We start from the raw sequence: 18378 nt of genomic DNA on the forward strand, positions 1-18378 counted from the left end.
CTGCTCTGCTAGTGAACTTCACAGAGACATTGTGAGAATTACCTGATTTTTTGTAAAGCCCTTTGAAGATTAAAAGTGCTAAGTATTATTAATGTCTCATATATTCTTAAAAGAAAGTATATGTGTTAGGAACAAAGCAATCATCACAACAATACCCACAAGAGGCATATAGCTAAGAAAGAACATAACTGATTAAGGGTTTATCTAAACGTAATTGGAGGTGTGGTTTGCAGCTTCTGTAGACATACCTGCGCTGACCTCTAGTTAGCTCACTAAAAATAGCAGTGAGGATGTGGTGTCATTGGCTTCAGTGTGGGCTGCACAATTCCCCTGGCCTCCTGGGAATGTACTTGCTTCTAAAACCCTCATTGTCTTGACCTCACCTCTATTTTTAGCAATCTAGCTAGATTTCAGCTAGCATGGGTATGTGTACATGAGATGTAAATCATAGCCTGGCTGCTGTGTAGACATACTCTATTTGAACAGAAGCATCTAAACTACCAAACAAGAGTCCCAATTTTAACCTCCAGTACATTGGTTCATCTCCCACTGAAATTTGTGGGAAATTTCATCCAGAGGGTTGAAAATGGCCGTGAGAGTTTCTGGTGGGGTTAGAAAACATGCTGAATAGATTATTAATAGAACTACCGCTGTCTGAAGCTGTTCATTTAACTTTAAATGCAATTTGCCCACAATTCTTTATATCCAACAAGTGAGTAACTGGGATGTCCTTCTCAAGGGACTGAATTAACATATGTCATAAGCAATAGTCCATGGAACATCATCTCTTTTATCTCCTTGAAAGTGACATCATATGAATGACTAATGGGAATGATACAGAGAGCTCTTCCTATTTCTTTTTTCAGTAGCCGTTTCTCATTTGTGAGTTTTGAATCAGATGTGCTAGCACAAAAGCTGTGTGACAGCTGGCAAATGAAATGTTACCATGGTATTGCTCAACAATAGAAATCTATTACACATATAATTTAAAAGAAAATCAGATTAGCCAAGGCACATGCCTCAATAAAGATTTAGACTAAGTTTTTTGTTTAAAGGGCAATATGGTTTCAAAATATACATATGGACTTATCTTCCTTTTAATTGTATTGTTTTATTTCCTTCAAGTGAATGTAGTGTTTGTAAACAGTGTCAGATTAAATGCCCCAGAACTAGAAGTCTTCTGTTTATCTAGAGGAGAACTATAGCACATGCCGTTCAAGTTTCCTTCCCTATGCGTCCCCATCATCCAATTTTGTTTTGGAGGCATCAGCCTGTGTGAGAAAGGGCAGTTCACTCTCCTGGAACATTCTGTCCTTGGTATCTCTTCTGAGCCTGCCAACACAGGCGCCAAACATGCTGGTGATTTTTGTAATATTGATATCTGTCCATCATGAAATGGGCTGATGCCAACAACTCATTTCCCATTAAGAGTGTGTGTGGTCCAGTGTTCATATTTCATGTTTGTTGGCCAGTTTATCAGGAACCATAAAGATAATTTCCCTAATGGCTCCCTGGTGTGGACATCTGCCTTCCCACGCTGGCGTAGAGGGAACAGCAGGGGCATGACTGAATGCAGAGGGGGCATAGTGGAGCAATACGGTGTTACACCTATCCTGCAATGGCATAAGGACCATTAAGAACCTTATATCCAAGGCCTGCTAGCAGCTTTAAATTGTGTTGGGGATAGAGCTAGTCCTGAGGATCAGGGTCCCCGCATATACCTCACCCTTCTGTGCCAAACAGAGGTCTGAGGAGAGAATCTTGCCCTTTGTGTTTTTATATATACACACACACACACATACACACGGAAATAAATCAATTTCATTTGCTGTGCTTGATGTCACTTTTCCGCATCTTGAGGCATTAAAAATCACAAACATTATATATATATATATATATATATATATATATACACACACACACACACATACACATATATAATGTTTATGTGATTTTTAATGCCTCAGGATGCCGGGAAAGTAACATCAAGGACAACAAATGAAATTGATTCATTTCTACAATCCAATAAGCATGCAAAAATCCCCCTGATTTGCACAAATAGAACTCAGGGCAGTACTGGGCACAATATTTGCATTTTAATCTAGAACTGCTATAGAGACTTCCGTGAGTCTCTTGCCTATATATCTGGCAGATTCTTACTGTGCTCCCTCACTGCTGTCCAATATGCAGACAAAGGATTTCTGAAACTTTGATTTACTGTTCCATTTACAATGGCCAAAGTGTGTTGTCAAGAGAATTCTTTACGGACAGCTTTGAATGTGTCAACTTTAAGCACTATTTCAGGTTCTCTAACTGTGAACTAGCCTAATCCCCATCAGTTTCTACAACTATCTTTTGAAATGCAACCTGACACTTTTTTAAGATAGTCTCCTGAAAACTAACATAAACTGGATTGAGAGTTTTGGCTGATAATATCTGACATTACTGCTGTAAATCTCTTCCATTCTGTTCCAGGTGGCTTCTAAAATTAAGTAGTCATCCGTAAATGTTTAGTGAAATTGGCAGCTGATTTAATAAGCACATTAAACCTTTATTTATAAATTACAGAGATATTGTTAGTGCTGCAGTTCTATAATAAACAATATAACCAACAGTGCACCTATCAGAGAATTGTCCTGTTATCCTGGCTGGGAGAAAAAGATACAAAAGCTGTAATTCCAAGCACAAAATATAGTATTACATGCCACATGAAAAATCCTGGACATTTCAATACACTTAATAACACCTTCAAGATATAATAAAGTAGTGCTAAGTCAAGAATTGCTTCCCAAATATACAGCTTTAATTTGATGCGAAAATATTTAGGAACTCATTTGTGCACCACATGCAAAACCTGAGATATATCTCCACTGCCATAATGATCAACAGCCCCCCTCAACACGCTTTTCAAGATTCACGGATCCTACACATACCTATCACAACAACCTCATCCAGTGCTCTACATGCCCCAATAACAGTTATGTGGGTGAAACTAGAGAATCACTATGATCTTGAATGAACTCACACAGGAAAATGATAAAAGACAAAAACACCCCATCACCTGTGGGCGAACACTTTTCACAAAGCGATCACTCTCTGTCTGACCTAAGAGTCCTCATCCTCAAAGGAGACCTGCACAACACTTTCAAAAGATGAGCCTGGGAGCTTAAACTCATTATTCTGCTAGACACATAAAATCATGGACTGAACAGTGGCACTGGATGCATGGCATATTACAACAATCTCTAATGCACTAACCCCGTCTTTTTGTCTTATGACTGCAGAGGTGTTATTGGGCCACTCTAACTTGAATGGTCCCTTAGCATATATTGTAAGTACTTCTACTAAAAATCTGCTGCATTTTGCTGTGATGCTGAGAGTACCTTTCCCAGACTTGAAGAAGAGCTTTGTGTGGCTTAAAAGCTTGTCTCTCTCACCAACAGAAAGTTGGTCCAATAAAAGATACTACCCCACCCACCTTGTCTCTCCAATAGAAGTTTCATATCATCCAGTGGGGAAATGTCTGTGAATATCCTCTTCCCAATTGGGTGTGCATCCCTTGCTAGTATTCAAAAGGTTAAATTACTGTTCTAGATATTTACTCTATTTACTATACTTTCAGTTGGAGATTATATTTATAATTTACTATACTTTCAATTGGAGATATACTTTCAGTTTTAAATAAATATATATATAAATAAATAAATAAGTAAATAGCTGTATATCTAGGATAGAGCTATTAAATTTATATATATATATATTATATACACACACACACACACCAGCGGTCAGCAACGTTCGGCACGCAGCTCGCCAGGGTAAGCACACTAGCGGGCCGGGCCAGTTTATTTACCTGCTGACGCGGCAGGTTCGGCCGATCGTGGCCCCCACTCACCGCGGTTCGCTGTCCCAGGCCAATTGGGGTGGCGGGAAGCGGCGTGGGCGAGGGATGTGCTGGACGCGTCTTCCCGCTGCCCCCATTGGCCCGGAATGGCGAACCGCAGCCAGTGGGGGCCACGATCGGCCGAACCTGCCGCGTCACCAGGTAAATAAACTGGCCCGGCCCGCTAGAGTGCTTACCATGGTGAGCCGCGTGCCAAACGTTGCCGACCCCTGATACACACACATAAACACACACACACACACACACACACACACACACACACACATCTACCCTGATATAACGCGGTCCTCCGGAGCCAAAATATCTTACCATGCTATAGGTGAGACAGAGTTATATCAAACTTGCTTTGGCCCCACTGCTCCTTGTCCCCTGACTGCCCCCTCCAGAGTCTCCCATCCCTAATCACCCCCAGGACCCCACCCCCTACCCAACCCCCTCGACCCCTATCCACACACACCCGCCCCGTGACGGGCACTCACCGGCAGTGACGAGAAGTGGAGCAGCCCAGCCCCAGCCCATTCCACTCCACCAGCTTCCAGCCACAGCGCTCCACTTCCCACCGCAGGTGAGTATGGGGGGCATCCTTTCCCCAACCTCCCCACACTCACCGGCGGTGGGAAGCAGAGCACCATGGCTGGGAGCTGACATGCTGATCCGCCGGAGTGCTGCTTTACCGCATTGTATGTGAACCCCTGTTATATCGGGTCGCGTTATATTGGGGTAGAGGTGTATATATAAATTTGGAGATAAATGCTTATGATGGATAAAATTCTCCCTCACAGAGGTAATTGATAATAAGCATAAAGTAGAACCATACATTGTTTCAATACATGATCAGCTCAAACAGTTTTCATGTCCTGGAATCAGATCTGTGTTTTCTGCCTCAATGTTAATGAGGCATTCATTACCTTTTCTCAATTATTGTGTGTTCCACGAGCAGATCCTTCATATTTTATTTTTATCTTCTAGGTAGAAGTGGCACACTAGGGGCACATTTCCTTAAAGTGTACACTAAGTACTGAAGATGCATCAATATTACTTATCTTAAAGTGCAATTATATCCATACACCTATGTGTGATAAAGAACTCCTCTTTCCAGCAACTTGAATCAGTTAAAAAAAAAGACTTCAGAATTAAAGACAGGCCTGGTTAATCTGTAAATCCTACTCATGACCAATATTGCTCCTTAACCATAATGGTTCTTTTGGTTTGACAAGTAAAGATGCACAAATGTTACCCATTGTTCATGCAAGCCTAATATGACCCAGGTATCCCTTTGTCAGTCAAAAATTGCCCAGAATTATTAGCCAATCATCTTACATAAGATCATAAAGACCTATGAGACATGGTGGTGCTATGTTAGCATCTCTGTGTGATGCGACAGAGGAAAGCTTAGCAATCCTGTACCACGGGAGATGATGTGATTTAATTCATCCCTTCCTCTGTCCTATATAGAAGATGCTAGAGAGGAAATCCCATTGCAAGGTTTTACGAGAAACTATAATGTACAACTGTAGCAAATTTGATGATCACTTTTATTATTTACTTACATTTTAAAAAGGGGGAGGAGATACAGTGTTTCCCACCTTTGTGTGCTCAGAAGGTCAGGCTTGTGTCAGAACAGCAGCACTAGTATATCAGGATTTTTCAACTACTTTGATTGGATGCTTGTTTGACAAATCCTGTTTCAATCTCAAATAAACAATCCTAAAGTAATTTGAAAAACCTAATACAGAATACAATAAGATATAAAGCTACACTGTCTATCTATCCATGTCTGTATACCACTCTGATCACTACAGTGTGTGAGCACCTTTTCCTGATGTCACTAAACACTGCATGACTTCAGGAACTATAGGTACAGTAAATCTCAGACACAGCATCAAGGACCAAATTTTATCAACATATTAGTTTGCTTTTGCGGGGGCCGGGGGAGGAGGGTGGTAAATAGGTTCACCATGTTACCTTTTGTGTTTTGTCCTCATTATATATATTTTGCGTTTCAAAATTTTATCTATCTTTATTTTAGGATTTTATTAATGCCCAAAGCTATAATATTTGAACACATTCCACTTTAGATTGGCAAACCAAAGTCCCTATTGGATTTTATGGAGTCTTCTATTCTTCTTTCCCTGGTTCTGAGGGGTTTGCTTGGGGCAGGAATGGTAGAGAAGTGAAGTTGTTGTAAATATCATTCAGGTTACAGTTAGAATATGGTATTCATTCCCCACATAGACAGAACCATTTAAATTTAAAACAATGATGGAAAAAAAATCTCTATGATAATAAGCTGAGAGTCAATGCATGATGCTGCATTTCTGCTGCAAGCAAAACTCCAACACTCATTTCAGTGGCAGTTTTGAGTGCCCAAGGAACGAATCATTGGCCTCTGACTTCCAGTGAGTAAAGTCCTGTGGTCAAAGTAGAATTTATGCATAACAGAAGAGAGGAAAAATATTAATTAGGTAAAACATCACTTGGTCAATTTCCAGTGCATCATACAGATGTTGACGTATCCTACTAAAACTTAATTGGAGCTGTTAACTACTCCTCCAACCTCTGTGCAACTCTGAACATTGACTGCCTAATACTTTAGGTTGTGTCTTATCTTTCATTTCTGAAGACACTTTTCTCACCGTTGCCCCCACCCCACCCAACTGGTTGCCAACTTATTCATGCACCACAGAAGAAATAATGATCAGTGTAACACACACACACACACACACACACACACACACACACACACACACACACACACACACACAGAGTCATGGTTCAAATACACATTATCTTGTAATGCAGCCCTAATATTGTGTATGTGTGTCTGAGCGTGCGCGCACACACACACACACACACACACACACACACACAACAAGAGCTGCATCAGATTGGTATATTTGTTTGAATCATGTGTTATGAGGCAACCTGTCCACCTGTCAGACAGGCATGGCAACAGTAGAAATGATCAGAAAGTGAAGCATATGGTACCATAATATGATTTGTCCTTAACAGACCAAAAACAATTGTTTGCCAAAAACTAATGTGAGTAATGGTACCAAAACACAGAAATGACAGTCTAAATATACAGTACCTAAGTATGGATCAAGTGGCAGTATGCTTGTCCCTGGGCCCTAGAATGGCAGGTCCAAATCCGACCCCTGAAATTGATCTTACATCTAATTCTAACAATGAACAGCAATATAATAGATCCTACTAGGTTTAGTTATACATACTACACCAAAATGTTTCAGAATTCCCAGATTTATTTTATCTCCAAAGCAAGGGATAAGAAAATTAGTCCAATGTGAACATGGATAGTAAAGGTTATAAATCTGTGGATAAAAAAAAAATTGATATCCACATTAATTATATGCTGGGGTGGGGAGTTGTTTGTACATTAGTATTCTAACAAATAGGGTCTAATTTTCAGCTGATATAAATCAACATAACTGCACAGAAACAAATGGAGCTATGATAATTTACACCAGCTGAAGATCTGATCCCTATACAGTATGTAAACTGCATTATTAATAGCTTTGTTGTTCTCTTTTCTTACATGGCGACATGTACGAAACACCAAAATATGGGTTATTTATTTATTTATTAATTCATTTATTTATTTTTAAGCTGCAGGAAAAGTGAGGGACTTTCTAAATTTCAATTTAATTTGAGCACAGTTTTGCATTCTTATTTTGTATGATCCACCAGATACACAAAGTATAACACCAGAAGACTCAGTTTAACTTTATGGGAGTTGGGAGGGGGAGGGAAGGATGGAGAAAATTCATCCTGTCTAAAACGTACACATTTATAGCTTATATTACTATCTGTGTGTCACTTCAGCATTTAAAGAAAAAGTAAAAAAATTACCTTTCCCACATACTGGGGTTCAGAGCCCATGTATTCCTCCAGCACAAAAAACTGATTCCATACCCAGCCTCGTTTGACCCGCTGGGCGGATGACCTCCTCCCTGGCATTGTGACAACATTTTCTCTCGGCCGTGCTTCTAAAGTCTGTTGTAGTTGTGGATGCAGTGGTGTTAGGAGACCTCCATCAAACAGGACCCAGAGAAGCAGGGATAAACAGTTCCTTGTAAGCATTGGCAAAGGCTTCCCTACAGCAAGTAATAAAAACTCCAGCACTTAATGTAGAGCTGTAGAATCCAGGTTTGAGGTGTCTGTGGCCTCCACCACTTAGCTTCAGATTTTATTGCGGAAATGCTAATGCAGACATTAATCCTTCTGATGACAAGGTTTTTGCCGCATTAAATTCCATCTAAAGGGACCTATAAAAGAGATTTACATGGCAACATTAAATTATGTAAAATTACATTGAAGTGTTCATCAAAATTCTCACACCTAGTTAGTTTCCTGAGACACAGAGAGAGAGAGAGGGGATCAGGAAGCGGAGTTTAAAAAACTAGTACTATTTTGCTGATAGCATTGAGTTGCTGTAGGATCCTGCACAGTAACTGTAGGAATGGTTCACTGTTACTCCGTTTAGTATTACTTTTGTATCTGTGTGAAGATAAGTGCTCTTTTTGTCCTAGTTATCAAATACATTTGTTACACCTCAGCAATTTCTAATATATTTACTCTTGATTCTTGCAGAAAATACTGACGTATAGTGTACCAAATTATGAAGAGGTGGGATTCTGTACTTTTTTTAATCTCTGCCACAAAACATAAGCCTTGGAAACATTCCCCTTTCTTACCATAACTGGAACTATACACAGACAGCTTTGCATTGAACCTTATTCTCAGAGAGATGAAAGTGTGTGAATTCCACAGGAACTAAAAAGGATGAAAAGGAAACTATGCCAATATAGCAGAATAAAATAAAACCACTGATTCAGAATGCATGTGTCATGATTGGCGGTCTCTTATCAGGAGAGGCCTAGTGTTAAATGGCAGGGATGTTGAAGTTCAGGAGTGGGCTGGGTCCTTAGCTGCTACCATAATAAAATAAAATAATAATAAATAAATAATAAATAATAATAATACTAGGGGGAAAACAGCAAAAGAGCAGCAAATGGGGAAAACTGCAAAGCTGCACACACACACACACACACAAAATTGGTAATGCAAGACACTGATACACATTTACACTGACATATACCAAACCTACAGATTAAAAAATAAATCAGCACAGTAACTATGTGGCTGAGACAGAACTATCATATCAAGGGAGCTATTACAATTGTAGTGACCCTTGTAGCAGCCAGATGCCAACAATGAAAAATCATATTGTCTGACTGTGTGCTTGTCTCAGTGAGTCATATTAAACACATTAAACTGTGAACCCCAGTGTAGAATATTTCATATGACTGATGAAAAAAATGTTGTGTTTTCCAGCCAGTGTAATTACAGTGGTGTTCTTTCTCCCTCTCTATTATTTTTGTATTTATGAAATTCTTTGATTCATTTTCAGTAGTTAGTAAAATGGCAATGGTAGAAGGATGCAAAATAAGCAGTTACAATATTTTTTTTAAAATGGATCAAATTCAGCCCAACGAAAGTCTGAGCACAGCTACCGTAGGAGTCTTTGCACCAAATTCAGTGGGATATAAATGGTGAAAATTAGCACCCACATCACCTACATATGGTCTGATCCAAAGCCTATTAAAGTCCATCTAAAAATTCCCATTGACTTCATTTGGCTTTGGGTCAGACCCATACATTTTAACTCATGCCATACCATCCCCAACAAAAGCTAGCTCTCTTGTAAGTGAACTCAGGTCTCAACAGATGAAATGAGGTTCTCAATTTCACTGGTGAAAATCCACAGAATCTGCACTGGAGTCAATGCAGTAACTCTGGATTTTGGAATTAGGTAAACGTCACAACCTGTCTGCACACAGCCCCATTGTGTTGGATTTTCACGAACATTCAAGCAACTGAAGTATGCTTGAAAAAACGCTCAGAGAAAGTGAATTTTCTGCACAGCTAAGTATTCATAGGCAGCAAATGTTTCTTGCTATGATGATGATGCTATGCTGGTGTAATTGTCAGGACTAGTCCCTTGCCATTTTTATGGGGCCCAAGTATGTCTGTTTGGCATCTCTCCATCCTGGGCTGTTATGACTGCTCCTTCTTCATTGTGTGCTGCTGATGGCCAGCAAAGGCAATCATTCTATTTTATATGGGACACTGCTTATTTTCATGGCAGGGAAGCAGAGTTGTTTTCTCCCTAAATTACATCATGTATTTACAATACCAGCAAGGCTGAGACTCCGATGGAGATCTTGTGGACAGCAAAGATAGGTTGTTCAAAAGTTCTATGTATGATGTTCTAAGGCAAAATGCAGTTTCTCAAGCATGCTGTAAATTTCTTCCAGGGTTTAAGAGAGGTTCATTTTAAATCTTAAAAAAAAAAAAAAATGAAATTTATATCACCATGGAATTTACCACTGTTAGGGCCATAGTGTGCCATTAAGTTTTAAGCAGAAGTCTTCTGCTTAAAAATAAAATAAAATAAAATAAAATAAACAATGCTGCAACATGGCCTTTAGTAAAGAAGATACTGCAAGCTACCTTACTGGATATATTTTCTCATGTACGAACAATGTTAACAGTTATTTGTCCTTGTGCATAATGTGATTCTTTTCAGTAATCATGATGCAGTTATTATTTCTTAGGCCTGGTCTACACTGGGGGGAGAAGGGGAAATCGATTTAAGTTACACAACTTCAGCTACGTGAATAACATAGCTGAAGTTGATGTACTTAGCTCGATTTACCATGGTGCCTTCACCGCAGTGAGTCGACTGCTGCCACTCCCCCATCGACTCCGCCTGGGCCTCTCGTGGCAGTGGAGTACAGGAGTTGATGGGAGAGCACTCAGGGATCGATTTATCACATCTAGACTAGACACGATAAAGCAACCCCCTCTGGATCGATCGCTACCCGCCGATCTTGTGGGTAGTGTAGACATATTCTTAGATATAGGCTTAATTCTCAATATAAAAGACACATAATTGGGAGGTTAGGGAAATGTAACAAGCTTTGAGAATAAAAGAAAGTAAAAAAAAAACTACATATCCTAATCATAAAGGATATTTTCTCTTCTTCCCTCCCACCAAAACCATCACCACACTGGACTCACTGCAAGACTTAAAGAGCAAACAAGACAGGCACAGATATTAATAAAATGGGATATTAAATTACAGTGAAAAGGTATTTAGTTAAAGTGACTGCTTGATCTTTATTTTCAGAAAGGATTAAAGTTTGATATTTGCAGTACGGGGAGAAAAAAGGCACAAGCCTGACCCAAACAATTGGTTTTAATAAAGATACTTTCAAAATTTATGCAAGACATTTCTCTTTTAGGTCTCCAGAACTGAATATTCTTCGGTAACAAAGGAAAATTATTGATCGTCAAACTTTAATATTCTCTCAAACTTCCAACCTACTTTTTATTTGTTGCCTTCTATTGACACCAGCCATAAGAAAGGATTTAATTGTACTATAGCTCTGCATATGCTCTCAATATTGGTACACATGAAATTCATTTCTTTTAACAGCTTTATTTATTTAACAGTTCAGATGACTTTTTGTGCTTCCCTCTTTAATGCACATGCAGTATACAGCATTGTGTTAATCAATAATTCAGTTCCAGGGCTGCCAGCTCCTCGTGCCTCTCTTGCTCTGCAGTTGCTGAGTTTTTGCCTAGTTTGAATGACAAAATCTCAACAACCATGGATCATCCAAACAGAAAACCACATGTCCTCTCCAAATCCCCAGTCCCAGATTAGAGCTGAAAATAAATAGTGATAGAAAAAAGCTCCAGGAGAAGCTAAAAATCATTCCGTATTCAATTTAACAGCTATACCACCGTCCTTTACTGAGGAGGCTCTACTCAATACATTATAGTTCTCCCAGCAGATCTCGGCCTCCAGCCACATCCGTCAGCCAGGGAGCTTTTAAAGTGTTATATGGCACCAAAAGTAATGCAAAGAGACTGAAGGACTCTAGTGAAAGGGGAACAGTTCCCCCGTGGCTGAAAGGCTGGTTCCAATACAAATATATGACTTTAACCCCTTCTCTCTTAGTCTGTTCGCCTGCTTTCCAGCATCTCAGCTGCAGTAGAATGTTATGGCATTGGTTTGAAGCCCCAGTGTTGCTGACATCTTTACCTGTGTGTGCGTGGGGGGTGGGAAGGAAGGTGATGCCAGGAGTGATATGTGGAATTGAGGAGCAGCCTCCACATCAGCTGCAGCAGAGTTCACCATGAGAAAAAAATCTGTATGTGGACAGGCCCAGATCGTAAAAGATGTCTCTTTAGCAGACACATTTCCCACTCTTTTGCATGAATCTTCTGCTAGATTACACTTGAGCAGTGGGAGATTGAGGCAGAGGGACGGGGGAAAGGAGAGAATAGTTCTTTAAAAAAATAAAACTTTTTGCTGACAGCACCAGAGGAAGACTGGCAGAACTGACAAACAGCTAGTAAATTTAGCAATGCATTGGACACCCACTTTGCAATTCAGAAATTGATGTTGTACTTAGAGCTGACAGAAGTATTTCAGCCAAATTTTTTTTGCCACAAAAAAAAAAAAAAAGAAAAAAAACCACCAACCAACCAACATTTTTTGTTTCAAACTGAAAATCCCCCAAAATTCAGTTTGGGTCAATTAAAATGTTTACTTTGGATTATTTTGAAATTTTTCATTTTTATTTTTTTTAATGCACTACATCTTAAATTTCAAGATGATTTCAACAGTTTTCCAAGTAGAGAAATTCATTGAAACTGATACTTCACTGTGAAAAATTTCAGTTTTGACAAATTAGCATTTTTTATGAAAAAAAAAGTTGTTAAAAATTCCCAACCAGCTCTACTCATAACATGCAACTGAGAAATTGAATATAATAATTTATTAATAATATCAATTAAATACAGTATTATTGTTACTACTTGAAACATTCCAACACTAGAATTAAATTAAGTTGACAAATAATGAACAGCTTGAATGAAGGACTGCTCTAAGAGTGGAAGCACCTGCATGCTACAACACTGCCATTGCAGCCTTTAGCTTAACATATTCTGGTACAGAACAAGAGGATATCCTCACTGAGCTTGGCAGTGGCTACACCTTTTTATGGAAAGGACAATCATATGTCCTTTGTGACCACTAATCTGCCCATAATAGTCAAATCTATAAAGAACTTTGAAACACAGAGCTAAATTAGCTTTGAATTAAGGTAACTGGTGGGGTAAAAAGACAGCAGATGAGCTATAGTCCCATGTAGACTAACAAGAAACAGTAAAGTTCCATGAAGCACTCAAAACTGTCTTCAGGCCAGCAAAGATGATAATTGCACCACTGTGAATGGAAGTGAATTGCTTATTGACAAAGTATCCATTATGCGCTGATGGTGGAAACATTTCAACAGCCACCTTAATCATAAATCAGTCATTGCAAAGAACAGTTTTTGCTTATGTGAAACACCAGCTAATGCAGAACAACCATCTTCCTACTCATAAAGAAGTTTGAAAAGTCTTGGCAATAGTGAAAAATGATAGATCTGTGCCAGATGGAAAACTACTAAGATGTAAGAATGTGTAATGGCTGACCATCTGACCACATTTATCTGCAACATCTGGAAAATAGAAATAGTATTGCAACAGCTAATGGATTTTGAAAAATATTAGAATGGAAGGATGGGCCTGGGACTCACAAGGTCTAGGTTCAACCTCCACTTTTGCTACAGACACACTTTGTGACCATGGGAAAGTCACTTAATCTCTCTGTGCCTCAGTTCCCTATCTGTAAATACTCGGTTAATCATATTCCTACAACCTTTTCTATTTAGATTAGCTCTTTGGGGCAGGCAAAGTCTTTTACTGTCGAGCAAAGGGGCGGGGAGGATTTTGATTTTGTTGGGGGCTGGTCGGTGCTTCTGTATTACAAATTATAATAAATAGAAGCCTTGGTGCAGTAAAGAATTTAAGCACATGCTGAACATTAGGCATATGAGTAATCTCATCCCTGTTCATCAAAGCACTTCAATATGTGCTTAGCTTTGAGACTACCCACCTGCTTAAAGTCAAATGCATGCTGAAGTACTTTGCTGACCAGGGATGGGATTACTCAGGTGCTTAAAGTTAAGTATATGCTTAAGAACTTTGCTGAAGTGAAGCCAATGTTAGAAAAGTTCTTGTCAAGAGACTAAATAATAACATTATATAGACAGAATCAGTACAGACAACATACCAGAATCATAGTGCAATTGTCAATTAGAACACAACACTATTAAAATTATCTTGTTTGTTTGGTAAATACAATTGGAAAAAATGGAGGGAACAAGAAAGTCTTTACTGACCTAATAACAACCTTTGAAACAGTGAGGCTCTATGGATTTTGGAGGCTTCTGAGAGAGAAAAATACGGATGCCTGCATGGCATGGTCAACACTGTCTGCTGGCATAATGAGGATGACTCACATGATCGGATAAATCTATTTAGACAGAATTTATCTTGCAGATAAAATAATACCCGATTATTCTAACAATACACATGTTGTACACAGGGCGGAGGACTCACTGTCTTACGGTTATGTTGAATGAAGTCTCCTTTTGTTGATCTCTGTGTATGAAGATTAGCTTCTGTTCAGGCAACCTCTTTAATCAGTTTAATGCGTGACAAACCATAAATGCAGTGGGAATTCCTAATACTGAATTAGGGCCAAATTCTGATCTCAGTTACATTGGTAGAAATCAGGAGTAACATTGGTGCAAATCTGGATTAGCCTACTGAGTTAGAACTGGAATAAAATGAGGCCTTTAATCTGTGTCTGACTGTTATTGTAGCACATTCAGAGCAAGACGAACAGATAATTATATAATGTTCTGGGACCCGCTCTGTAAATGTTGACTTGATCATTAACATTACAAAAATAAGTGATAGATGAAACCAGCATCCAACAAATAAGGCAGAGACCATTTTTTTTTTTTCTGTGTCTGTTCACAGTGGGGCCCTGGTCCATGACTGGGACACTTAAGAGCTATTGCAATGGCAATAAATTCTAATGATAGACTCATCGTGCTCCAACAAATGGCTCTGAAGTGTAATAGGAAAAAGAGGGATAAAGCTATTGTTTTGAAGATTCTCAAAAACAAACAAACCTGTGGCTGTGTACTATTGACTGAGGTACAATTGGGGTCGACCTAAGATACACCAACTTCAGCTACGTGAATAGCGTAGCTGAGGTCGGCGTATCTTAGGTCGACTTACCTGGCCGTGAGGACGGTGGCGAGTCGACCGCTGCCGCTCCCCCATCAACTCCGCTTCCTCCTCTTGTGAGCTAGAGTTCCGGAGTCGACGCGGAGCATGTTTGGGGATCGATTTAGCCGCTTCTAGATGAGACGTGATAAATCGATCCCCGATAGATCGATGCCTACCCACCAATCCGGTGGGTAGTGAAGACCTGCCCTTAGAGTAATAGTAAATTATAGCTGCCAGATAAACCAATTAGTGACAAAAAATAAATTATGGAAAGAGACTGTTTGGAAATAGTCAATGTGATTACAGAACAATGTACCACCTCTGTCTACAATTAATTTTCCACATCCAATGTATCAACCTCACCAGCACCACCAACACATCTATCTAACCAAGAGCAGAACATTTAAGTCTCAAATGTAAGACCTAAAACCTGCATTTTTCAAATGTGAAGAGATAATCAATTTTAATCCACAAATGTGCCTGAGAATACCTGAGCAGGAGGAGTGGAATCAAAAGAATAGGGTGAAGCTTTCATTACAAACCTGAAAAAACACTCAATACGATTGGTTCCTGGTTTCATTACCAAGTTGACACAGCCCACTAAGGATGACAAGTAAACCTTGAACACTCAGAATTCAAGACAAAGCCTGCATTTCTATCAAACTCTTATGTAACTCTACAGCTTAACTGCCAGTTCATTATGTGTTTTTTTTAAAATACCTAATAGTAATGTACGCTTTTGCCTATTTTCTGAAAATAGTCAACTGATACACTGAAATCACAAGTTTTATTTCTGTTCTGTTTTACATCAATGTCCATGCAATGTTGGCCTCCTCTCACAAAAAGTACTAACTCTCAGAAGAGAATCTACAGCCACTTGGTCAATGATCTAGAATCTTAAATTTTTGATAAATTACAAACATTTTCATTTCTGGTAGGAATCTATCAAAGTCAAAATGTGCACACTCGTGAAACCATCCTTCATCTGATTCTGTCAGCAATGTTTTAAGATAGAGGGGGAAAATATCAAGCTCTTTCAGCAGACTAATAATGTCTATAAATAGAAACTTGAAGACAGCAGGCTATGACTGAAAGGTGTTTTTAATTTTACAAATAATATGTGAGACTGAAATGAATCAGTGCTTATTTGTAGCCAGTTATTCTGAAACATGCAATATTGTAATTTTTTAGGAGGGTTGTATCAGGTTATCATGTACTCTAGTAAAACACACATTTTCAGTTAAGTTCTTCTTTTACTAAAAGATTCTCTGATATAATTACAATGATCTGATATAATTAATCCAATTACATTAGATTCCTTCATAATTCCCTTTGCTAGGAAAATTACTTTATATAATCAAAATACCCAAAGCCAAAATGTTCAAAAGAGAGTACTTGAAGTTAGGCATCTCAATCCACATTTAAGCACTTCATTTCAGAGGCGCAGCACGCATATAGCTCCCAGCAACTTCTATGTGGCTAAGTATGGACTGAGGTATATAACCTTAGACATCCATGTGTGGAAATATTGGCATCAGCTTCAAAGGGAGTATTAAAATTAGGGAGGCAATGTAAATAAGGAATTTCTATGACCCCCTAGTCCTTATTTTAAGAGATTTTTAACCCTTTTATCTCTTTCTAGATCAGATACTTGGTGGCACAGCTAGATTTTTATCTCACTTACAATTGGGTTTCCTGAATAGTCCAACACTATTGGAAGAAATCTGTTATCTATTTAATTCCATAAGCTGATACCCTCTCCAGGGTAAATTGACAGCCTGTTTGCACAAAGAGCTAGAAGTCATCACTACTTATCCTGTGAACATTACACTTTAGTAAGCATTGGGTTGAAGAGAAGGCACAGATCTTTCACTAACTTCAAGAACATTCATATCAGGGTTCTGAACTAATTTAGCTCACATGGGCATGCTCATAAGCTTAACACAAACATTAGCATAGTCACTCCCATGCTATCAACATGTCATCTGTTCTCACAGGGTTAAGATTTGGTCACATCTGTAGATCTATCAGACCAGATGCTCAGCTGTCATGTCATGCTCAGCTAAGTCTCTGGTCTACGTCCCTTCTTTGAAGATTGATATATCAAAATAGAACTTTTGTGTTTTGAAAGTGTCAACAATGCCACTGTTATCTGCGGCTTATACTTTTATTCTTTAAAACTGGAAGTACTTTTCTTCAGCCTGGCAGCCATTGCAACATGAATATTGAAGGATAATGTGTTAATAAATAAGGCATGCACTTGGTGATTGGCTCACTGCTATGATCAAAGACGGCTCTGGCCACTGAAACTGGCAACACTGGTCCTAACTCGAGATTCCAGACAATTATAAATGACTCTAATCAAAACAAATCTCCATGTTTTGGTTATCCAATTTTTCAAAGCAAGAACCAGATGTGTTTCAGAGGGAACCTAAATATCATGAAGACCCATGAAACACCACAGTATTCTCATTTCTCCTTTACAGAATTTCCACTACTGTCCTTGTAGGAGATTTCCAGATTTGTAGAACAAAGTTAGCTACTAAACAGCTAGACACATTTAAAATAACTATTTTACATTAACTCTCTAAGTAAGGTAGGACAGGAATCTTGTTTGACCTACATCATTAGAAACTCTTAAATGTCTCTGGTGTACATACTGCACATTTCCCAGTCTCATGACTAATGAATTGAGTAATTTCACAACAGATGCTTGCTCTGGATTTCAGCACTTAGGGCCCAATGTAGACAGCATATGGTGTGAGAGAAAGAAGAAATAAAAAGACACATTTTTTGACAGCTTTTAATGCAGTCTCATTCTGCATCTTGTCTAAAGAAACAGCCTGGATTCTTACAAACAAACACTCCATTTACCCCTCACCTTTATTTCTTTCAGTCAATTTCAATGCATTTCCCTCCAAATATTTGAAATATAAAGGGGAAAATGGAAAATGAAAGTATTATAAAAAGACACAGGTTTATACTAATCCAACAACAAAACTGAGAGAAAATTATAGCAGGCTATTTATGTTTTGAAGTCTCTCATTGTTTGACACTTCCTTTCTCCATATGGTAAATGAGCTATCCTGTATTTTATTTTTTTATTTTTTGGAATGAACATATATTCACACTTCCTCTCATGCAGGTAGCTCCTTTAATTTCAGAAACGAATACCTCTTAATGCTCTTTTCTCTCACTCATTCTGTTTGTCTTCTGTCACATATACACATCCTCTCATAGTATTATACAAT

At 38.7% G+C, this 18378-nt stretch overlaps 1 protein-coding gene across 1 annotated transcript in view; it reads right to left on the minus strand.

Moving 5' to 3' along the window:
• The window catches only part of LOC101954073 (cadherin-12), a 326379-nt gene that overhangs the window by 214400 nt on the left and 93601 nt on the right, over positions 1-18378 (minus strand). Inside the window, 1 exon segment of the mRNA XM_065584272.1 lies at positions 7775-8190. Coding sequence (XP_065440344.1) covers positions 7775-8005 — 231 coding nt within the window. The 5' untranslated portion in view covers positions 8006-8190.

Source organism: Chrysemys picta, chromosome 2, assembly GCF_011386835.1.
Source record: "Chrysemys picta bellii isolate R12L10 chromosome 2, ASM1138683v2, whole genome shotgun sequence".
Taxonomy (NCBI): domain Eukaryota; kingdom Metazoa; phylum Chordata; order Testudines; family Emydidae; genus Chrysemys; species Chrysemys picta.